We start from the raw sequence: 25,449 nt of genomic DNA, 5'->3' as shown, positions 1-25,449 counted from the left end.
CTCTAAAATGAATAAACAAAAATTTAAAAAGAACAAAAACGGTGGGAGGGAGGGAGGGAGGGAGGGAGGAAGGAAGGAAGCAAGCAAGCAAGCAAGCAAGCAAGCACGCACGCACGCACCTGACCTGTGGTGGTGCAGTGGATAAAGTGTCAACCTGGCATGCTGTGGTCACCGGTTTGAAACCCTGGGCTTGCCTGATCAAGGCACATATAGGAAGCAACTATTAGGAGTTGATGCTTCCTGCTGCTCCCCCCATTTTCTTTCTCTTTCTCTTTCTGTCTCTCCCTAAAATAAATAAGATCTAAAAAAAAAAAAAAAAGAAAGAAAAAAGAAAAGTAGTAAGCAGCCATTCATTTATTCAACCAATACTGACTGATTCCCACACCTCTGTCTGCCTGCCCACTCTCTTTCTCCACCCTTGACTCAGCCCTGGGAGGCTGACCCACACTGTCTTGCATCAAAGGGTTCCTCCTCCTCCAACTTCCTATGAGTTCCAATGGGAGACACCGGCAGGAGATCCCAAGGTAGGAGGAAAGTCAGGGATGCCTGCTCAACAAGGTTGGCCTTGGTCCTCAGCTGAAAGTCACGACTCCTCTCAGGAAGCCCTCTTCACAAAGCAGATTATAACCCTCTAGGTCAGGGGTCCCCAAACTTTTTACACAGGGGGCCAGTTCACTATCCCTCAGACCACTGGAGAGCCGGACTATTAAAAAAACTATGCACACTGCACATATCTTATTTTAAAGTAAAAAAACAAAATGGGAACTAATACAATATTTAAAATAAAGAACAAGTAAATTTAAATCAACAAACTGACCAGTACTTCAATGGGAACTATGAGCCTGCTTTTGGCTAATGAGATGGTCAGTGTCCGGTTCCATATTTGTCACTGCTAGCCGTAACAAGTGATATGATGCGCTTCCGGAGCTGTGACGCATGCCTCCCGCATCACCGGAAGTAGTACTGTACGTGAGTGATGCCCCGCGTTGCGTCACCACATACAGTACTCCAGGTCCTCTCACTGACCACCAATGAAAGAGGTGCCCCTTCCGGAAGTGCGGCAGGGGGGGGGGCGGATAAATGGCCTCAGAGGGCCGCATGCAGCCGTAGTTTGGGGACCCCTGCTCTAGGTTTTTGTCACTGCTTCCACCCCAACCTTAGACCCTGCTTAGTGAAGATCTTTTGATCTCAGAATATGTCATTATCCCTTTTTGGTTTCTTTAAGTCCTGCCAACACATTTGTAAATATTTTTTTTTAATTATTTTTATCTATTTATTCATTTTTAGAGGAGAGAGAGAAAGATTGAGAGAGAGAGAGAGAGAGAGAGAGAGAGAGAGGAGCAGGAAGCTTCAACTCCCATATGTGCCTTGACCAGGCAAGCCCAGGGTTTTGAACTGGCAACCTCAGTGTTTCCAGGTCGATGCTTTATCCACTGTGCCACCACAGGTCAGGCCATTTGTAAATATTTTTGTTCATTAAACATTCCCTACCTACCAAGTTTAAGTACGCTATAGGCTTCCTGTCTGAACGAACCTTGACAAATATATAATAATTACGTATCCTTTCAGACACAGTTCTATATACCCTTACAGACCTTCAGCTAATCCAAAGAAACACATTTTTTTAGAAATGTAGCCCTTTTAAAAAATTTAATTACTTTTCAAAAACAACGCCTTATGCAAATAATGTTCAAAAAGTTACATTAAGAGTAGAAGTGTTCATTTTAATGGGTATCCAATTTCTATTCACATTATATTCACTGTATTTAACTTAAGATAGTCATTGAATATTTTGTTTTTGTATTTCATAAAGTGCTTATATGCAATGACAAACTAGCCTAACAATACTAATAGCCTACCAGGCACAAACTAGGAGTCTAATAGCAAAGCCAGAAATTGAGAAAATTATTTGAGTAACTTAGCCACTTTTATCCTAACCATGTGTGTATTTTAAGCAGAAGCATTTCATTGCTAAAAAAATTCTGACTTCATATTTCTCTTTATCATGTTAGAAAGCAAAATATATGAATTCAATTCTTTTTACTGATATTTCAAAGCCTTTTTAAAAATTAATCTTAATGGGGTGACATTGATCAATCAGGGTACAAAGGTTTAGAGAAAACATCTCCAGGTTATTTAGACATTTGATTATGTTGCATATCCATGACCCAAAGTCATATAGTCTTCCCTCACCTTCTATCTGGTTTTCTTTGTGCCTCTCCCCTCACCCTACCTCCTCCCTCTCTTCCCCCCCCAACCACCACACTCTTGTCCATGTCCCTGAGTTTCATTGTTATGTCCTACCTATGTATAGAATCATATGAATTCAATTTAATAAACAATTATGAAGTACCTACTATGTGCAGAGTATTATGGGCACAAAAATGAACAAGATACATTTCTTAAGAATCTTACATTCATATAAAGGAGACCACAGGTTCACAAATTACTGTTAACAAAATGCCACATTAAGCTGTCACTAAATATACATACAGGCCTGACCTGTGGTGGCGCAGTGGATAACGCGTCAACCTGGAAATGCTGAGGTTGCCGGTTCGAAACCCTGGGCTTACCTGGTCAAGGCACATATGGGAGTTGATGCTTCCAGCTCCTCCCCCCTTCTCTCTCTCTGTCTCTCTCTCTCCCTGTCTCTCTCCTCTCTAAAAATGAATAAAGAAAAAAAGAAAAAAAAATTTCTAAGCTTTAAAAAAGAAAAGCCATTAAAAAAAATAAATAAATAAATATACATACAATTTTACGCATGCTTTTTTTTTTTTCAGGTATCTCTTGATTTTTTTCAGTCCTTTCCCCCAACAGATAAATTAGATTATAATGTAAATTTATTATACAAAATAGTCTACTTAGTGAAATTTAAAGATAATAAGAGAGGGAAAAGTTAAATTAGTAAACTCTCACGTCTCCATTTTTTAAACATCCTAAAAATGAGGTTATACAAGCTGCCGAAGAGTAAGCATATAACCAACACAGATTTTTTTTTTTTCTGAAGTTGGAAACAGGGAGGCAGTCAGACAGACTCCCTCATGCCCCCAACCGGGATCCCTCAGGCACGCCCACCAGGGGGCGATGCTCCACCCATCTGGGCCATTGCTCTGTTGCATCCAGAGCCATTCTAGCACCTGAGGCAGAGGCCATAGAGCCATCCTCAGCGCCCGGACCAACTTTGCTCCAATGGAGCCTTGGCTGTGGGAGGGGAAGAGAAAGACAAAGAGGAAGGAGAGGGGGAGGGGTGGAGAAGCAGATGAGCGCTTCTCCTGTGTGCCCTGGCCGGGAATCGAACCTGGGACTCCTGCACGCCAGGCTGACGCTCTACCACTGAGCCAACCAGCCAGGGCCCCAACACGGATTTTGATCAATCTCCCTCAATTTGCCTGCATATTCTTAAAAATGTGCATAAACTGTGTTCAAAGGCTTTATAGTATGTTGAGGAAGTTAGATGAAAGGTTCTAAAACCAGAAACTTTGAGTTTAGGAAGGAAACTTGGATTGAAAAGGAACTTCCCTGTTTCTTGGGAAAATACTTATGTGCTTATTTAAACTCCAGCCTTCCCTTTAGAGTCTATGTCACTTTAATTGAATACGTACCTTTTTAACTTAGAAGAACAATGCACAGGACTTCTAAGGTGTCAAGCAGGCCTATCTCTCACTGTTGAATCTTAAATAAGTAAAGGAAATCCAAATACAAGGCTACTGCTGTGTTTTGGGAGAGTAATGTGTGCACAAACAGTTAACAGCCAAATGTTTTAGATCATCAGTTAAGATGATTTGATGGATCTCTACCTGAGAGAAATTCCTAGCCCAAGTAATCAACTACTCTGTAAAAAAGTCATCCTAAATGTCTAAGAAGACATGGCTCTCCCCAATCTTTAAGCATACCACCACACCGGAACCCTTGACATCTGTTAACTAATAATGGGCCTCACACAACTTGGTTTTCTTACAGATAACATAGAGGCCCCAACATTTTTCAGTCACTCACAGCCCTTTCTTCACCTCCTTCCATGCAGCCCACGATTTCCAACATCAGTTATGGTTACAGACACACACACAGAGAGAAAGAAAAACTAAAAGTTTAAATCAATCAGTGCAGAGGATTCTTGAAACAGTGAGAAAAAAGACAAACAAACAAAGCTAGCTACCATTGTACCTTGACTCAATCATGCATTCCTAAGAAGCTGGGTGTAATCAGCTATAACAAAATAAACTACTTCTTTCCAACTGACTTCAATTATTTCACAAACTATTTTTCTTGATGTCTAATTAATCTTTAATAAGCCGTGGTTCCCAATGACTTAACTTTATACTATCTGTCAAAGGTTTAGTGACTTGTAATCATCTTTGAAACACATAAATGAACTAAGGAGGCATTTTCACTGACGAATCTTATTTGCTTATATATCCCAATTTCACATGCATTTGCTATCCATAGTGTGTAGCATGTAGCCAGACATGATATTTTCAGTGTACTTAATGAGAATATGATCCAAACAGCATGAGAGAAAAGCTATGTCCAAGTGACACCTGGCTTGTTGATGACACTTATTATGCATTTTGTTTTTCCAAGGTTCTCCACATAATAACTGACTCAAACAGAGGTCCTGAAGCATGCTCCTATGATGAGTAACAAAGGCTGTCTGTCAATTGTGTTCAAATGTCTCATGGAAAAACAAGATACAAGAGACTAGTGTGGAGTGCTTATTAGCATTAGGAAGAAGATGGTTCCCATCAGAGTGGTGTACACGAAGGTGGCTTTGACAAATAAAAAACGTGTTCAATCAGAGACTCTCTGGATTGGGGAGTGGGGTGTGACCAAACAGGTTACAACAGGTGGTGAAGGCAGGATAAAGAAAATTAGCAAGCCTGACTGGGTAGACAGAAGAACATCAACCTGGGACGCTGAGATCCCAGGTCCAAAACCCCGAGGTCCTCAGCTTGAGCTCAAGGTCACTGGCTAGAGTTCAGGGTCACTGGCTAGGTTTGAGCCTCCTCCCCCTAATCAAGGCATGTAAGAGAAACAATCAATGAACAACGATAGTGACACAACTATTAGTTGATGCTTCTCATTTCTCTCCCTTCCCCTCCCCCACAAAATTAAAAAAAATGTTTTTAATTAAAACAAAAAAAGAAAGTTAGCAAGAATGAAGTACTCTGGAGTCTATTCTGCCAGTGTGGGAAAACTACAGGCATGCTAAATAAGTGAGACAGTTTTGGCCCCAGGGCCAGGACTAAGGAAACAAAGACCCTCCGAATGTGGTAACAGAAGGATCCAGAAGAAGACCCAGGCCATGAATAGGCTGGAAGCCATGGAGGATGAGCAGAGCCCAACAATAGACTATCCATACCCTGCAGAGTTAGAAACATTAGAACAAAGCAAAATCAGCTCTGAACACTGTTTTGGCAAACCCAGAGAAGCGGCCATGCCCGTGGAAGGAAATACAGATGTCTGTCTGGTCATCCCTACCTGATGGGGTGATCTCAGATTGAGTGACCACTACTGATTCCAGATCAGACACTAGCTGGTAACCCTGGCCCCATCTGTACCCCAATCCAACCTCTGATAAACTTCCTGGAATAACTGCGAAAGCTGCAGGTGGCCCCCCTTCACCTTTCTTCCTCTTCAGGTCACTATACTGACCAGTTGTGTGAGGTCAGTCTCCACCCTCCCCATCTCTGAAAGCTCCTGCCACTCTGCTCAGCTCTCTGCCTCTCCGGAGCTCTACTGCCTGTTTTTCACTTTGGGTAGCTTTCCTCATCTGTAAAATGAGAAACTTGAACCAGATTATCTTAAAGTTCCTTCCAGTTCTAACATTCTGTGATTTCTGTGATTTTTGGATGTTATAAATTCCCAGAATCCTAAAATTTAGAGTTGAAAGGAACTTCAGAAGTCATCTATTCAACCTCCTCCTCAACCTAAGCTAAACTAGCCAGAACTAATAAGCTTTGAAAGTTCTATGTAGTTGTTTTTGGCTGGCTGAACACAGCAATAATCAAAGCTTTAAAACTTTAAAGCATGAATATATATATGCAATATATACACACACACACACACAAGATTTTTAGAACATCTAAGAAAGGGTCTGAAAGAGCTGCAGCCCATCAAGCCGCATGTTCTATAGCTTAGAATCTGTATCTGAGCTGCGTGGCCAGTCTTTGTTTTCACAATATCCAAGGTACCTTGAAAAACCACAAGGGATGTCAGAAAATTCTCCAGGTACAACTAACTTTCAATTTATTATTGTGTCTACTACATATAAGACAGGGTGATGAAATGTCACAACACCAAATAAACAAAGCCCCAAAAGGAGAATGAAGAGCACAGAGGAGACTCAGCCACATTTGGGGATACATGCAAGAAAACCCCAAAAGAATGCCATCTGTTCTTAAAAGGTAAGTCTCAGTTAGTAAGCTACTTTTCAACATTAATTTTGATCTCTGATAATAAATAGTCTCTTTCCCTCCTCAAAGAACTGTTTTCTTAACAGAGCCTATGCCAATTATCAGCACAGGTCTTGAAGCAATTATTGGATATATTTAAGAAATGAGTACTTAAAACAATAATAACGTTCCATGTGTTTTATTATAAATTACTTAAAAGTGGTAAGTCCATAAATAAATAAGAAGAGATATATTTAGATTGAATGTATCGATTCTCCCAAAATTAATGTATAAATTTAATGCCATTCCAATAATAATTCTATCAGTTTTTTAATGAAAATTGACTAATTCTAAGATTTATAAAGAAATGCCCAGGGCTTGATATGTGGTGACACAATGGATAAAGCATCAACCAGGGATGATGAGGACTCAGGTTCAAAATCCTGAGGTCGCCGGCTTGAGCGCAGGTTCACCAGCTGAGTGTGGGCTCACCTGCTTGAGTGTGGGATCATTGACATGATCCAAGGTCACTAGCTTGAAGCCTAAGGTCACTGGCTTGGGCAGGGATCACTGGCTCAGCTGGAGACCCCCAGTCAAGGTACTTATGAGAAAACAATCAATAAACAACTAAAGTGCCACAACTACAAATTGATGCTTCTCATCTCTCCCTTCCTGTATCTCTCTCTAAAAAAAATGTTTTTAAAGTAAATAAATATATAAAAAAATAAAGAAATGCAAACGACCTAGAATAGTTAAAACCACTTTGAAGAACATACTGCTACAAAAATTTAGACCATGTAGTATTGACACAAATATGTGAAACAAAACAAAGAGTACAGATAAAGAAAGACAAATGTTGTCAACTGATTTACAACAAAGAGAACACTGAAATTCAAGGGAGAAAATGAAAATCTTTTCAGTAAATGCTTTCGGATAAATTCTAAATTCATAGGGGGGAGAGGAACAATCTTGACTCTAGCCACACCAAACACGAAAATTAATTAGAAATGGATTGCAGACCTAAATGTAGAGGCAAAATACAGCTTCTAGAAGAAAATACAGAAATGTATCTTCATGATCTTAGTGTAAGACAAGTTTTTTAAAGAGACACAAAAAGCAATAATCATAAAAGATGGGTAAATTGTACTTCATTAAAATTAAGAACTTCTATTCATTAAAAGACATTAATCAGATAGTGAAAGGGAAAATTGAAAATTGGGAAAAGCCCTGGCCGGTTGGTTCAGTGGTGGAGCGTCGGCCTGGCCTGCGGAAGTCCCGGGTTCGATTCCCGGCCAGGGCACACAGGAGAAGTGCCCATCTGCTTCTCCACTCTTCCCCCTCTCCTTCCTCTCTGTCTCTCTCTTCCCCTCCTGCAGCCAAGGCTCCATTGGAGCAAAGATGGCCCGGGCGCTAGGGATGGCTCCTTGGCCTCTGCCTCAGGCGCTGGAGTGGCTCTGGTCGTGACAGAGCGACGCCCCGGATGGGCAGAGCATCGCCTCCTGGTGGGCGTGCCGGGTGGATCCCAGTCGGGCGCATGTGGGAGTCTGTCTGACTGCCTCCCCGTTTCCAGCTTCAGGAAAAAAAAAAAAAGAAAATTGGGAAAAGATATTCTGAGACATGTATGTAATGAAGAATTTGTGTCCAGACTATATTTTAAAACCTATAAACCAATAAAAAGAAAATTCAATATAAAAGGTGAACAAAAGGCTAAGTTATAACTTATGTGAAGTATAGTCAACAAAGCTGTTATTTTTAAAAAGTGACCAAAAAACCTGAAAGGCACTTCATAGAAGAGGATAGTCATTTGGCCAATAAATATATGAAAAAGTGTTCAACATAATTAATCACAAGGGGAATACAAATTAAAATACTAACGAGATACCACCCACCAGAAGGGCTAAACTTAAATAGACTGAAAATACCAAGTGTTAGTGACTTGTAGAGCAATTAGATTTCTCATGTGGTGACTGGTAATATCAACCAAAGATGAACATACACATATCATAACTGTTCCACGACCTACCAATTCCTCTCTTATGAGTACTGTTGAGTGCATACGTTGATCAAATGATACGAACACAAATAATTATGCAATTTTATTCATAATAGCTGAAAATTTAAGTAATCCGAATATCCATTAATAGTAGAACAGAAAAATAAATTGTATTCTTGATAGAATACTATATAACATTAAAAAAAAAAAAACATCTGCTAAACATAACAACATGGATGAATCAAAACAAAATAGTGATACACTAAGAAAGGCCAGACACAAAAGCATACATATTATAAGATTTCGTTCTTACAAAGTCTAAGAATAGACAAAACCAATCTACAAAGATAGAAGACTAATGGTTATTTTTAGGGAGTACAAACTGGGAATAGGCATGAGGGTCTTTTCCGGGTACTGGAAATGTTATAGAGTGATGGGGGGGGCATTAAATGATTATATCCATTTATTTAAGTTTTGTGTATGCGTTTCTACCTCAATAAAAATTTTAAACAGAAACAAGTAAATAAAATCATCCCATGTGTTCCATGATGGCACAAATCATGTCTTTCTTACATATTTGCACTTTCCAGGGACTAATACAATGCCTGCTCAGTGTTTGTTGAATGTAATTAAATTGGTCACGTAGTTCCAACAACAAGATCTTAAGTAAATGATTTTAGTAACAGTTGTCTGAGTTATCAGTAGTAGAACAAGAACTGTGGGCTTGCATCTCACAGACTCCTTTTAAAATCCCAATGTATTCATATTTAAAATATCTGGGTTTGTTTCGTTTTGTTTTTTTCCCCCCCAAAAAAGGGAGATAAGATCTGTTGCATATTAAAAAGCAACCCCATTTGCAGGGTTTAACAAGATTTAAATCAAAAAGGCAAAGGAAAAGGAAACAAAGAAAGGTACTGCTGCGGCGCCCTAGAAAGCAGATGTTCATTAGGGCCCAGACACAGATTGCTATCACAATGTACTTATCTGAACATGCTCTCATCAGACCACACAGTCAAATCAAATTTTGAAGGCTCGAAGGATGTGCACTGAAGAACATCCTGTACTACTGAAATATGAATTTGAATTTGGTGACAGAGACAGAGGGGAAGAAAAAAAAACACCAGCTATCACCCACGATCATTTTGAATCCTATTTATATATTAAGATAGACTCTAGTTTAAAAAAAGGGGGGGGGGGCAATCAACATTTAAGATTTCTGCTATTAAAATTAAAATCTGAAGAACTATTACCAGGAATCATCATTTTTAGTCTTTTACAAATTTTAGAAAAACACAATACTTGTATGACTATTTAGAAAAACACAATACTTATATGATAAAGAATAGTTTTGTGAAATATTCAAGAAACAAAAAAATGGTTATTATTAATTTTAAATTTAAGTATGGATGAAGAAGAAATGTAAACATCTTACCATGTCACTATGTCATATTCACGTTCTAGTCTCATCACAGCATATATTTGTCCTCAAAATACTTTGTTATGCTAATTATGTTCTCTTTTGTTCAAAGTATGTATTACATCATGTCTGTGCTTCTTTAACACACTTGTACATTACCAAATAAGATTTTATTTAAAATTTCCATATAAAATTGGATAAGGAATCAGAAAGAAAATCAAATTAAAAGAGGCAACTGTAATTTAGAACGTTCTTTTAATCATAATCTGTAGCATTAAGAGTAGTCAAGATTTCTTTAGCAAAATCAAGTCAGGCACACTTGGTTCCTGATTCGGACACATGCAGAGAGTAGCTTCCACGTGCCACTCACCCTGGCAGATCCACCACTGGCACATACACCTGTAGGAGTAAGTCCAGAGTGCAATCAGTGTGCGGGGGGGGAAAAAAGTGGGGAGAAAAAAGAATGAAGGAGTGAGGAAAAAGAAAAAAGGGAAAGAGGAAACACACTTTGAGACTGGCCAAGCTCAGGGGCCCTTTCCCCAGCCATTCCCACTGTGCAGGCCCTTACGTATGAAATACAGGAAATGAGTTTCAGGTTCTAAATAACTGACAAGTAAACTTGACAAGTAACTTTTTAGAATAAAAACCTGTTGGAAACACAACTCATTTGTAAGGTAAAGTATGACCAATCATTAAACAAATCGCATAGAGCCCCAGAAAAAAAACCCCATCGGCCCTTCTTTAGAATTTTTGCTCCAGCTGTTTCTCTGGCAGCCAAATCTGTGTTGTTGTTTAATAAAAGTATGCAAGTGTTCAAGTGGCAGGAAACCTACACGCAGACTGAGATTAGGAACTTTTATTAAAAAGACTTCCATTTTTAAACAATGAAATTAATCAAAGCTCTGCATTGTGAGGCAGGGGGCTCTTGGAGGTAATTTATTTTTTTAGAGAGATAGACAGACAGGGACAGACAGACAGAAAGGAAGAGAGATGAGAAGCATCAATTTGTTGTTGTGGCACTTTAGTTGTTCACTGATTGCTTTCTCATTCGTGCCTTGATGGTGGGGTTGGGGAGTTTAGCCCAGCCAATGACCCCTTGCTCAAGCCAGCAACCTTGAGCTCAAACCAGAGACCATGGACTTCAAGCCAGCGACCATGGGGTCATGTCCATTATCCCATGCTCAAGCCGAATGAGCCCGCACTCAAGCCAGCAACCTTGGGTTTCAAACCTGGGTCCTCAGCATCTCAGGCCCATGTTCTAGCCACTGTACCACCTCCTGGTCAGGCGGGGGTTATTTCAATAAATGACCTAAAAATAAAAACTGGCAAATTTTTCTTTTTATAAATGTTGCATTTGTCAAAAGCCTGTTGGCAATAAATCCAAACTGCTGTTGAGAAGACAAAAGTAAAGTTGAAAGTATTACAAATTTCTAATAAGATTGACTCTTTCTTATAAACAGATATTTTATCTGAGACATTATTGTATAAACTGTGAAAAGATTTCATTGTTATCCTACAAGTAAGAAAAGGTTTAGAGGTTTAGAGGTTCTCCAGTAGTAGAAACATTCTTCTAATTACAAATCTCAAAACACCATGTTCAAAGTGCCACTTAAGGAGTGTAAGTATAAAATAAATGTAACTTCATAATCTAAAGTTAATTTTGGCAACTTTGATTTTCCCCCCAAGAAACTTAATAGCACAATATTCCATGATATATCCAATTCTGCCCATTCTAATTATTACATTTTTCAATTTATACATAAAACAAAACTGGTATCATGTAAAATAGGCCCACACACTTGCAGAGCTGAGAAGCCGATGCATTTTTCCTTCATATCATTAAAAAAAATATTTTTGATATCTAAAAAACGATCTAGTTTTGTTACACAAAAACTTTCCCTGAAGCCACCCTTTATCTGGGACCCAGCAGCCCAATAGCAGGTTTTTTTTTCTTTTTAGATTTTATTTATTTACTTTTAGAGAGAGGAGAGAGAGAGAGAGAAAGGGGGCGGAGCAGGAAGCATCAACTCCAATATGTGCCTTGACCAGGCAGGCCCAGAGTTTTGAACCCGTGACCTCAGCAGTCCAGGTTGATGCTTTATCCCCTGCGCCACCACAGGTCAGGCAGCAGGTGTTGTTCAATGAGCAGCGAGAGGGATGGTTCCATGTCCCCACACTGAGGCCCAACAGAAGACAAAATGACTCCAAACAATCGCTTTCATTTGCAGAGGTGAATAATAACTTATTTTAAAAACAATTAAAGGTAGATAATGACCAAATAAAGAGAATAAATAGCTATCCATGGAAAATTAGGAATAATAAAAAATCTGTTATTTTCTGATGAAATGCTAGCTCATAGTAGACACATTATCAATGTGTAGAGTGCAGGCACACATTGATCTAATTAGCAGCATAACAAAACTTATTTTTCCCCTTTGCCATGAGCAAGGCTAACAAATTAAGAGTAATAAACATCATTTGAAACGGTTTAAAACAAAAGTAACGTTTCTTTATAACCATTAATGTTATCATTTGAGGATTATATTCTCAGACTGTCACAAACTTAATAGATTGCCCTATGCACATTTATAAGCATAAAACTGGAAAAATAATAATATAAAATAAGTATACTATTCTCAAAAATTTAGGTGATATTTTATCGCTTCATATTCATTTTCAAATATCCCCTAATTTTTGTGAGCAGTATAATTGAATATGGAAAGAGTTAACATAAAGTACAAAAACCTGTTTTTCTTTAAAATTCTAAGTACTCGGCCCTGGCCGGTTGGCTCAGCGGTAGAGCGTCGGCCTAGCGTGCGGAGGACCCGGGTTCGATTCCCGGCCAGGGCACCAGGAGAAGTGCCCATTTGCTTCTCCACCCCTCCGCCGCGCTTTCCTCTCTGTCTCTCTTTTCCCCTCCCGCAGCCAAGGCTCCATTGGAGCAAAGATGGCCCGGGCGCTGGGGATGGCTCTGTGGCCTCTGCCCCAGGCGCTAGAGTGGCTCTGGTCGCAACATGGCGACGCCCAGGATGGGCAGAGCATCGCCCCCTGGTGGGCAGAGCGTCGCCCCTGGTGGGCGTGCCGGGTGGATCCTGGTCGGGCGCATGCGGGAGTCTGTCTGTCTCTCCCTGTTTCCAGCTTCAGAAAAATGAGAAAAGAAAAAAAAAATTCTAAGTACTCATAAGAGGTTTATAAAAAAGAAAAAATAAACAATACTGATTACCAATTCAAAATTTTTTCATTCATTAATCTAAAGCCCAACTTCTTTCTAAAAATCCCCAGGCTTATTACAGCTTTAATTCGCACTTCAGAAAATGCACTTTTTCTCAGAAAATGCATGGCACTGTTCTTAACCTTACACATGCAGATCTGAGGGCCGTCTCTGTCACTCAGACCCTTGGGTGCACTATTTGTAAATCTCCTTTGCTTATTTCTTGTATTGTGTCTATTCCATCTTCCCTGGTAGCTGGTGAGATGCCAGAGAGCTGGGACCAGATATTTACACACCCTAACCTTTCCCAATGTCAAGTGCAGAAAATGGTGCTCTGGGGTCACTCAGGAAACACAATTGATTAGTATTTTAGCCCTCCATGAGCCTCAGCAATTTTCCAACAACTAAGAGCTTAAAACTTAACCTAATTTCAGAATACAGATGTTACAGCCAACCTAGTAAATCATCCACTGGACATTGAATTGTGTGCTTCTAGTACTAGATTTATATACAAGTTAACTAACTGTTCATATTAGCATCTAAACTCTCTTTTAGAATCTAGGTTTTCATATTCATTGTCCAGAAGACTGTAGTCCATCCTCTAAAATGGCAAATGCTTTCATTTAAGAGTTTAGCTAAAAGACAATGTATATGAGAAGGGCAATGATCACTTTTATACAGTTTCTCCACTTAGGAGGTCTAGGATGTTGATGTCTTCCCCCCCCCCTCCTTTCTGTCTCCCTTTCTCTCATTACCCATGACAGACTTATTTTCCAGAGTTTGTCTGAAAAATTAAAATATTCGTATAATTATGGTAAGGAGACTAGACACATTAAGAAAGATAGGGAATTCGGTTATAGGAGACACGTTCAGTTCGTTCTTAGGTGAACTGTCATCTCCTTTATACTTTTCCCTTCATATCGACCTAAGAATAGTTTAGGTTGTTATCAAATTTGAGTGTGCACTCAAATTTGCATGTGTGTTTGCACATGCGCTTCTAAGACATTTTGCTGTGTACCACCTAACCAAACTATTGGTAAACGTCTGCTATCATCCAGGTTTTACTGTTTATTCATTAAAACAAACAGCTGCAACTAGAACATTTAAATTTATGTCACATAAAATTCCCAAGCCTAAAGCTCAATCTTGAATCCTATATGGTTATATTTTACACCAAATATTATTGCGCTGCATTTAAATCACTGATATATCATTACTACATTTTCTTTAAAATAAGCTACGTTACATTGAATAACACAATTCCCCTTAAGAGCAACTTGACATGTTCCCTCTTGTTCCTATAATATCCCAATGAATGGGATGAAAAGATAGATGGCTGAATGTCCTGTTTAGGGCTGTGCAACAGTCCATAACTGAGAGAGAACTACAATTCTGAACTCCTCAACAGTTTATATTTTAGCTGTTATCCATTAAATGAATAAATTATTTTAACCAAGTCTGAAACACCCTAAACAAAAAAAGGGAATTTTCTTAAAATCTGAGCAGAAAAACATTTGGATGGTGTTGGCTGGGGTCAGTGAGAGAAGGCAAAGAAGTGGCTGAGTCACCAATTCATCATATGTAACATTTCTCCCTCAACAGAACACTATGAGATTTTCTTCTGCCACCTTGATGTTTAAAAAAGATTGCACAAAAAGCCACTTTGGATTCCATATATAAAGCACTGACCAACTGATAATGTGATTCATTTCAGGGATCTTACTTGATTCATAAAACACTTGAAAGCTTTTACTATAGTAACAAAATAAATCAAAACACAAATCTAACTATATAAAGATTTCATTAGAAAATTAGGCTGAATGATTATATTTATAGATTTTTGGTCTATGAATTTTTGCTGATCTAGAAAATTTTTGCAGGTGTTCTGAATAATAGTCACTAACAAGCATTTATTTAGCACCTACTGTTCTGCGAATCAAGCAAGAAACTAGGGAGGCGTTGCTATCCTTTGAAGAGAGACTAGCAGTGGAACAGCAAGACTATGCCTGGGGAAAACAAACAGTTGTGAACTGATCATCCAATAAAAAACAAACTAGACAAGAAATTCCTCATCTTCAAAAGGAATTAACAATATCATTTGCATTAAATCCTTATCCTTCCATTCTGTATTTTCCTCAAATAATATTTACTGGTTAAGCAGATATAGAGAGGGAAATAAAGATATTCTTTTCTGGCAACTCCTTCCTGAGTAAAAAGAAAAGGAAAAAGATCCCTTTGTCTTCAGCTAAAAGACTTACAACTTAAAATTTCTGTGCTCAGTAAATATGCTGGGCTGATTTTAGTTCCAATAAACCAGTAAGCAAAATGCAAAATCTGAGCAATAAATCAGTGAAGTTTACATTTTTTTTCTTAAAAATGTATCACATGAAAATTACCCATATCTGATTTTAAAATTCAAAACCAAGATTGCCAAACATGTAAGGTATATTTAGTTATAATGATATTAAATGATTGAATACTTTCCTACTTCACTTATCTTTTCCTGTTCCCTTCCAGTAGCTTAAAATTTGGCTCCCAATATATATAAAACAATATATGCATTATGAGAAATTTAAGAAATAGCTATCCAAGGAGAAGGATGCTACAATACTGCATTATAATGCATCTTCATTTTAATATTTCCATGACCTTGATTCTTCCAACAGCACTTCCAGATAGCCACAATACCCTACTCACCTAAGGAAATAAGGTGTATTCATTATATATATAAAATATTGCACTACTGTGTTGATACGTTTAAGCAAACTTTATTCACCTCATAAATGTGGCTACTTCTTAGAACACAAAAGCACTCCAAGTCTTAATATCATGTTTCTCTACCTCCAAACCACCTTAAAATGCCCAATACTTCTCTGTGTATCAAATCATGACCCCTAGTTCCTAGAGAAACAGATTGACGCAATATTCATTTGGCATAACTAAAAGTTAAGGAACTCAGCAAAATGTTAATGCACCCAAAAATTCAATTCAGAAAATCTCTTTTGTTCCAGTAGTCTTCATTAATAACATCCCAAATTATATCGCTCATTATTTTCCAGATTTTGAATATCAATTCAGGGATGTTCTTTGGCATACATTTACACAGAAATGGTTTTAAAACAAACTTCTGTTTTAGGAACAAACATTTCTTTTAGTATAGAAAAACAATACTATTGTATACATAAAACTTAAATCAAGCTTTCATTATGATATATTTTATAGAAATATTTTGATAACTATGAATAAAGATCACAAATTTGTCAAATTGATTTTAGCTGGTACAAAAGTTAGCTAATCATGTAAAGAACATTTTCTACTTCCATTTCTTCAAAAGAAACAGAATAAGTATTTCAATTCCCATGCATATTTACATACATGCAATGGCAATAAGGTAAGCTGTAGTATCTTTGAATTAAACAGACCATGATTGAAGGGTTGCTTTAATAATAAGTAAAATTAATATTGCCATTGTTTGCAAACGTGTAATACACATCCTTAGAAAAAAATACAATGAACTATCTCTGTGTAGCTTCCAAGTGGATACCAAATTTAATTTTTAATAATCTAGCATGTCATTTTGTATAATTCAGAAAATCCTTTAGAACAATGTATGCTTATATATACACGAAGCTATATCAAACTACATCTTAGAATGAATATGTCAGGTGATAAAAAAGAGAACCTGCTGTGATAATACCATCCTGATAGAGAGGTACAAAAAAACCAACAAGCGTGTAAAATCAGGTTACTTGAAATCTATGCTGCTCTATACTAAGGTAATATGAAAACTTCACCGTCTCCTTCATTTCCGCCCATGTACTGCGTTCCCACAGCCATCTCAAATTTACTTTGTGTTTAATACAAGTGTCTTATTTTTCTAATGATTTTCTCTTTCTGTCAAAGAGCAAAGCATACCAATATGGTCATACACTGTAATACAAGCTCCACAGATTTTGTTTGTGGGTGCTAATAAAATGTACAAATAACCAATATGTTTTTATAGGGGAAAATTACTAAATTAATTTTCCAAAACATACTCTAATTGATTAATACAAAGAAAATAACCTGACATGTTAACTTTCAATGTATGGTAACAAAACTCATTTTCAAGGACCATGTTAATTGGTTTCTATTCCCTCTGATAAAAAGAAATCCTATCCATTTATTTTTCCTTAGTTTAAAACGATCACATCCATCTCTTGATCACAAGTTTAAGTCAACTATCACTTTGTAAATTACTATGCCATGCCTTAGTTTTTGATATAGCTTCCAAAGAGAAGTTTCAAAACAACCTGTCTAGTAAACACATCACTGTACTTTAAACGGAGTGATGTTTTCTATCCCACACTTCCGGAAGGTTAAAACACATGCACACTCAGGTAAGGATCATCACTGTGGACAAGGATTCTAAGTGAGTTTACTAACTCTTTAGGAAGATTAGGCAACATGTGTTTTTAAACTGCAAAATCAAAAGAAGTCTCTGTTGTTTTTTTAATAACTCACACTATCATGCTACTAATAATCAGATTATGTAAAGGAAGCAAAAAAGGGCTATATGTTCCCAACTGTGCTTATCTAAAATCTGCAACTATTCACTTTACACTTTAGGAGATGCCCCTTTTGAGATAATCAAGATACTTTACAACAGGGAATTCAGATTTAATTATCAAACTTTAATACCATGTTATATAGATAGGTCAAACAAGTATATATGTCCTTCCAAAACAAAGAAGATTCAGAGTAATAGGATTTCAGATTTCATAGTAGAAACCGCAAAATATGTTTTGCGAATGTCATTTACTGTAACACAAATCAATATTAAATGCTTTATGCAGGAAGCACACTTTCAGAAAATGGGCCCTAAAGCTTTCTGGGACCCGATCCTAATTACTAGAGTAGGCTCTTGCCATTGGTCTCTCTCTTCAATTATTTACAGGGCAAAAAGAGCCAAATGGCATTGCATTAGCTATATTAAATGCTATGTACTTGGTTTCTAACTTACTAATGGTACATAAAAATTACTAAGGTGAATGTGCCTGTAGAAACATGGCTCTTTTTTCTTCACCTGATTGTATATATTTATTATTCATATAGTTAAGTGTTGAATAGGCTGTCCTTCAGCCACCCAATGCTGCATAATTTAAACAAGTGCATTAAACATATATGATATCTAAAAGGTAGTGCATTGATTACACTTCAAAATTTCTTTGAACAACTTATATTTACAACGTAGCTTGCAGAAAGTATGCATCTCCCTTCTGTCCCTAAAAACAAATGTATGGGGACCACACAGTGATGAATAATGGATATCCTTGCTGCTACCATCTCTATGCATTCAGGAGACCCCAAGTAAGAACTGGAGGGAGTGAGAATGAGGCCCTTGAGAGCTAGGAAATGTCTGGTCTCTATGCTGACAAGTGTCCTTTTGGACAAACATTATGTTGTAGGTGCGTAACACGGACCACACACAATGTAAGAAACAAAAGCTTATCAAGGTTGAATCAAAGATTCTTTGCACCAGGCCAGAGATGCCCTTTGCTAGCAAGCAGGGCATGATTACAACCTCCCAAGGAAAGTTCAGACACTGCCTCCATACTTGATTATTTTGTGATATATAAGGGTGCCTGGAGTCGTGAATCGGAGATGCTAATTGCTGAAGAAAGCTGACGCATCCAACTTCTACCTTCCTAACTGTGGAAGAAGCTTACAAAGCAGTGAAACCCACACTCTTCATGGACTCAGGGTTTTTTTTAATGAGTTCAGGGGGTATCCAATTCTTGTAAATACAAGATAGGCCTACTAACCAAGTACCCAGGGTCCCTAGAAAGCTAGTCGCAATGTGCAAGGCTACATGTCACCAACTGTGCTACCTAAGAGTATGCCAAGGCTACTTTTGAGAAAACACCATTGGAAACCGATCCGTGGTAAACATATAAGGTAGTATTTCTCTTAACTAAATACAGTCACTTCTTTCTCTGCACTGAAATCTGCCTATTGTCCCTCCGCAAAAGCTACAGGGAAGATTAAAAGGGACATCAATGAACGCTGAGTGAACTTTGGCCACTTTCCTACCCAAAACACCAGCGTAAAAGTAGAAATCAGTAACCAGGTGAAGTGCCACACCGCACAAAGATCAAGGCGAGGGGAGGGCGCGCAGGGCCGGAGGCGGGGAGAAAAATGTCCCGTCCCCCCACCACCACACACCCCTACTTCAAGCCCCAGACAACGCGCGCGCGGGAGGCGAAGGGGCGTCCCCGGAGGGCGGGGGGCTCCGTGCCACTCCGCGGGAAGCCAAGAGTTACTGCTCGCAGGGCGGGGCCCAGGGGAAGGGGCCGAAACGCCCCGCCGCCCGCGGGTCCTTCCCCGGGCCCCAGGCGTCTGCAGCCGAACAGCCAACGCTCGGCGAGGGGCGCCGCTTGGACCCGCGACCCTCCCGCCTCCGGGGCCAGGAAGGGGCTGGCGGCTCTTTCCTGTCTAGTCTCTCCCCCCGCGGCTCTCTGTAACCCGATCCCCGCACTCCGCTCCCTCTGCAGCCGCCGCCCCGCGCGCCGCCCGGCTCTGCCCAGGCCAGCGCTATAGTTAGCAACCTTCCATCAACTCCGTCCGCGCGGCGGGGGTCGGGCGCGCGCCCCCGGAGCCCTCACCCGCCGCTCCTTTACCTTCGCTTGGAGATACTGGGGGTAGTAGTAGGTGGCGTACTGAGGGTACATCTGCTGTTTCCACACTTTGCCCATGAAGCTGGAAGGGAGCCTGCCGTGCAGGGTCGCGGGCACTTTGGGGTTTCCAAGTCTCGATCTCTCCTGCCTCTCCCTTTCCGGCGGCGGCGGCGGCGGCGGCGGCTGCCGCTGCTCCACCTCCCAGCCCGGACAAGAGGTCCTCTTCCTCTTCTTCCTCCTTCTCCCCCTCTTCCTCCTCCTTCTCCTCCTTCTCCTCCTCCCAGGTGGAGAGAAAGACACTGCAGAACGCAGAAGGCACCCCGGACTGGGCGCTCCCGAGGAGTTGCCCGCCGGAGCCCGACTGCTCCGGGGCTGCCAAGGGCTGGCGCGCTGGCCGCTCCGCTCCGGCGAGCAGGCTGGGCAGGGCTAGGAGGTAATCAATACAAGTGAAAAGTGTGGCGGCGACGGCGGTGGTGGCTGCGATCGGTGCCAAGCGGCATCTGGGGTGGGTGCGCCCGACTGGGAGAGGGGAGAGGGGCTGGCCTGCGGAGGCCGTGGGGGAAGGGCGGGCGGGGGCGGGGCTTGGGTGCCGCGGAGCAGGGACCCGCTGGAGGTGAGGGCTGAGTTTTAACCACTCCTCACCTCCCAGGCTCGCGGTTGGACGTGCAGAAACCCTGGGAGCCTGGATCGCTTTGTGTCGGGTTGGAGGTGGATTTAGGGGGCCCAGCTTAAGAACTGCAGAGTAGACACCTCGTTTGCCCTCAGGAGTTTTTTCTCCGTAACGGGGAGGGGAGGTAAGGGGAAAGAGGTGGGATTCTGATCAATCTCTCAACCCCTCCACCCATGTTTTGTTTTTTTTGTTTTTTTCCACAAAGGAAGGAAAAATGATTTAGAGCTCAACCACAAGGCTGGAGTAGGGACATCTGGATTCTGTTCACCCCCACCCAGTCCCCCAGACCACAACACTGATTTTCTAGGTGACCTTGGGAGGGTTAGTGTCCTTCGCTTTGGTTTTCCCAGATGTGAGAGGTGAAATTATGCCCTCTGTACAAGGGTAGGTAAAGCTTGGACACACATACTCACGCCCCTCACAACAAACAGACGGTTCCTTCTAAAGGGGAGATGCCGCTAAGGGGCAGAATGTTATTAAAGGACACCACGATATAGACATCAGCTTTCCTCTACCTCATTCTAATGCTGCCAGACAGTCTGTCAACTCCCACTCAAGAGTTAAGAAACTCCCTGAGTTTGGAATATTTTAAGGCCATTTTGAAAGTCACACTAGCATATAGTTGCGGTGTGCTTCAGTGACATACAAAATCAATCTCTCTCTGCCTCTTTCCATCTCCTAATTGTCACAGCCCTAGACAGCTCCAGACAGCAGTGATTCAGTTCACTACATAACTGGATATAATTTAATGGAGTTAATTGGTCCCTGAAGCTGCCTGCAGAAGACTTTTTATATTTGAGCTCAGAAAGAGATGATACCAAAACGTACAATGAAGATAAGTAAGAGGCTGCTAAATTGGCGTTCTTGTACATCTGATAAAATTAAATGAAAAATTCATTTGTTATTAAATACAGCTTGATTACTTTGTTGTTTCGGTTTTCCGAGAGTCTGTTTACTTAACAGCACAAAGGTAAATCAAACTGAAATGGAATGAATGATTTTGTTAAATTGACATTTTTACATGATTACATTTCAAAAACAGGTTTAGTAAAATACTTTAAAACAATGAAATAGTGAACTGACACCTTTATAATATTTAGATGAACTTCTACATTATACATCTTGACAAAACAAAATAAATAGACCATTTGAGAAAATTTTGGATATGCCAGAAGGCAAATCATGTTCTCTTAAAAAAATAAAAAATTGACAGTTAACCTATGTGAAATAATAATACTATAGGGACACTGCTAGTTACTGAGTTTCTGCCACATTGTGGGCACTATTGAGCTTAATGTTACGCTAAAGGTTGGAGTGAGTAGTTTGGAGAACTTTAATTCTTGATATTGTTTCATTGTGGGACCTGTTAATGTTTTTAGCATAGAACTGACATGAACTAAGTTGTGCTCTGACTAGGAATGATGGCTTGGAGGCGCAACTGGAGGAAGGGAACAAGTTGAGAACAATCTCAGAAGTCTAGGCTCAAGGTGATAAGGGAAATTACCAAATTTAGACTGTTCTACTTTTTTCTGGCTGATGAAAATTCAGCCTGTTTTAGAGAGCCCAAAAGCACACCCACAATTATGTAGACACTTGATTTATGACTCAGTTGGTATTGCAGAGCAGTGGAGAAAGAATGAGCTTTTCAATAAATGATTCTGGGTCAATTGGCTATTCATATGGAAAAAATGAAATTGGAGCTCTGCCTCACAAAGGGGGAAGAAAAAAGTTCAAGTGAATTAAAGACCTAGATGTGAAAAACAGAACTATCAAGCTGTTAGAAGGCCATATAGGAAAATATCTTTAGAGCCTTGAAGTAGGAAAATATTTCTTTAATAAGGTGACCAAGAGTGCAGGAATGATTAATTTGATTATATTAAAATTCAGAACACTGGTTCATGAAAGGATTCTATTAAAAAAAGAAGAAAAAGCAAAGGCAGGCCATAAAACAGTTATTTGTAATCTATGTAACTACCAAAGTTTAATAACAGAATATATAAAGAACTCCTTGAAATCAATAAGAAAAGGAAAAGCAACTTGTTAAAATACGAGCAAAAGAATGAACATGTGTATTTCATAAAGGAAGAAGCACAGTTGTCCCTATAACATAAGAAAAGATTCCCTCAATATCAAAGGAAATACAGACTAAAATAATAAGATACCATTTCACACTCTACAGACTGGCAAAAATTAAGCACTCTGAAAATAGTAAAAGTAGGTGAAGCTGTAAAAAAGGGAAAAAAATCTTAAAAACACTATTTACTTGAGGAAGTATAACTTAGTTCAGCCACCACTTTAGAAAACAGTGCAACATTACCCAATTCATTTGCATATATGCTATGGCACAGTAATTCTACTTGTAGGTATGTACCTCAAAGAATTTTTTCTATATGCACACCCTCAGAAATATACAGGATTGTTCATAATATACTCAAAATAATTCAAATGTCTTTTCAACTGTAGAATGGATAAAAAGGCTGTAGTATGTAGATAAAAGAGAATGCTTGCAGCAGTGAAAGTGAATATACTACAGCTAAAAGCATCAATAGGGATCATTTCAAAATTGATGTTGAAGAAGCAAGTCAACATAAAGCATGATTCCATAAGTGTGAAGTTCAAAAACAAAAAGTAACTAAACAGTAAGTTCGTAAGAATAGATACATTAGTAAAAGACACTATAAGGAAAAATAAGGGGATTATAACGCAAAATTCAGAATAGTTATCTATGAGGAATATGAAGGGGGAGATGTTCAGGCAGGAACTCAAGGGGACTTGTAGAGATGGTAACGCTCAATGCTTTGCACTGAGTTTTAATTTTTATTTATTTATTTTTTACAGAGACAGAGTGAGTCAGAGAGAGGGATAGGCAGGGACAGACAGACAGGAACGGAGAGATGAGAAGCATCAATCACTAGTTTTTCATTGTGTGTTGCGACACCTTAGTTGTTCATTGATTGCTTTCTCATATGTGCCTTGACCGTGGGCCTCCAGCAGACCAAGTAACCCCTTGCTGGAGCCAGAGACCTTGGGTTCAAGCTGGTGGGCTTTTTGCTCAAACCAGATGAGCCCGTGCCCAAGCTGGCGACCTCGGGGTCTTGAACCTGGGTCCTCCGCATCCCAGTCCGACGCTCTATCCACTGCGCCACCTCCTGGTCAGGCCTGAGTTTTGAATATATAGGAATATATTTCGATATTTTCCTTTAAGTGGTTTATAGACTGTCTTTTTAGCTGTATTTTATATTAACACATTAAAAAGCTCTTAATTTAAATCATAATCATTTTGTGTTTCAAACAAATACAAAAGCAGAGAGAATAAAATAGTGACTCCTTTGTTCTAACACCTAGCTTCACCATTTATTAACATTTTGTCATTTGTGTTTCATACACACACACACATTTTTATTTTTCTGGAGTATTTTAAAACAGATCCTAAACATAGTAGCATTTCATCTGCAACTACTTTAATATCTACCTCTAATAAGTAAGAACTTTTTAAAAACAATATCATAACCACATCTAACAAAATTGACAATAATTTGGTAAGATTAACTAATATGTGATTCTTATTCATTTTTCTCCAATTATCTAAAAAGCACTTTTTGTAGTTTATCTGTCTAAATCAGGATGAAACAAAGTCCACATATTAAATTTGGTTGATAAATATCTTAAATCTCTTTTAATATATGAAACTTCACACACACACGCAGGCACACACTCACTTTTTAAATTGCTATTTATTTGTTTTAAAAATCAGGTCACTTGTCCTATAAAGTTTCTCACATGGTTAATTGCAACCTCACTTAAAGTAACACATAAGTGATATGTTATACATCACATCGCATCAGAAGACATAATGTTTGTCTCACATTTTATGATTGATTGGTCAAAAATTTAGGTTTTATCAGACTTATCCATTAAAATTGTCTATGGTTTCAATAGTCATTCATGGGTGTTACCTCCATCCATTATTTCATTAGAGCTTACAAAACTCTAGTTATTATAATTTTGTCATTCCTTTTGTATTTATTAGTTAGATATTGTCTATGGTGAAGAACTTTCTCCCTTCAACTTTTTGGTTAACTTGAAATACATTCGTATAAGAAAGCAGGATAAATTTTCCCATTTGGCCATTTTCAGAATAATGAGTTGATAGCATAAGAAACTCTAAAGCTAACCAGCTTTAAGTAACATTCTTCACTTGTGAATTTTTATGCATTTGATTTGTTTTAATTCATTGCAATAATTATTCTTGTTGATGCTCGAATTATTCCATCTTCAGCCAACAGGAGATCCTTTGAATTGGCTCCTGTGTCTTTTTTATCAGACCCCAACAATCTTCAATAGATTTTTTTTTCTTTCTAGCATGATAAGATAGTCTCAGGTTCTTGTGTAGTTCATGCTCAACTCTGATCAATTATTTCTTTAAGAAATTTTAGCTTGCTCTTAAAACATTTTTTTTTTGTGACTTGAGCAGATTTTATTTTACAGGCAAGAATGCAGCAGACAACATAACCGGAATTACAAAACAGCTCTCAGTAGCGAGGTGATTCTCATCCAGAAGAGGGCTGGGGCAACATTAATTTCGAGAGGTCCAGGTTCAGGTCTAAGAAGGTGTACGTGGTATAGTCATGATGCTGGAGATTCTTGTAGGTGGTGTTGTCAAATGTCTCAGGAGAAGAGGCAGCTTGTGCGGGCTTTTTTGGTGGACTTTGCTTCTTGGAATTTAGTGGCAGTCCCTTGTCACTCTTTCCTGATTCTGCAGACAGAGAATCTGTAGAAGTAAGTCCTTGAAACACTTGTCCTTCTAGGAGCACAGTCTTCAGAGACCTGGCTCGTCCTTGCCGGAGCAAAAAGAAGGCCGCCATTGCGGTGACTCTGAGGCAGGCCAGGCAAGGGGCCACTCTTAAAATATTTTTTTAAAATAATAACAAATTCTTTAAAATTTGTTTTTATGCCGAACCAGGAGGCGGTGCAGTGGATAGAGTATTGGACTGGGACGCAAAGGACTCAGGTTCGAAAACCCGAGGTCACCAACTTGAGCGCGGGCTCATCTGGTTTGAGCAAGGATCACCAGCCTGAGTCCAAGGTCGCTGGCTTGAGCAAGGGGTTA

At 39.3% G+C, this 25,449-nt stretch overlaps 1 protein-coding gene and 1 pseudogene across 5 annotated transcripts in view; both read right to left on the bottom strand.

Annotated features, from left to right (window-relative positions):
• Nucleotides 1-20,210, bottom strand: part of RBMS1 (RNA binding motif single stranded interacting protein 1) — a 253,204-nt gene extending 232,994 nt beyond the window's left edge. For 2 of the 5 annotated variants that reach the window (XM_066279069.1, XM_066279070.1), the window contains exon 1: nucleotides 19,673-20,210. In XM_066279069.1, coding sequence (XP_066135166.1) covers nucleotides 19,673-19,747 — 75 coding nt within the window. In that variant the 5' untranslated portion in view covers nucleotides 19,748-20,210. The remainder of the gene's footprint in view (nucleotides 1-19,672) is intronic. The other 3 variants (XM_066279072.1, XM_066279075.1, XM_066279074.1) reach the window with 2 other exon arrangements.
• A 4,587-nt stretch (nucleotides 20,211-24,797) lies between these two features.
• LOC136338533 (NADH dehydrogenase [ubiquinone] flavoprotein 3, mitochondrial pseudogene) lies at nucleotides 24,798-25,212 on the bottom strand (annotated as a pseudogene).
• Between the last annotated feature and the right edge of the window lie 237 nt (nucleotides 25,213-25,449).

Source organism: Saccopteryx bilineata, chromosome 5 (assembly GCF_036850765.1).
Source record: "Saccopteryx bilineata isolate mSacBil1 chromosome 5, mSacBil1_pri_phased_curated, whole genome shotgun sequence".
Classification (NCBI taxonomy): domain Eukaryota; kingdom Metazoa; phylum Chordata; class Mammalia; order Chiroptera; family Emballonuridae; genus Saccopteryx; species Saccopteryx bilineata.
The sequence above is the reverse complement of the archived record's forward strand: the minus strand, read 5'-3'. Positions and strand labels throughout refer to the sequence as shown.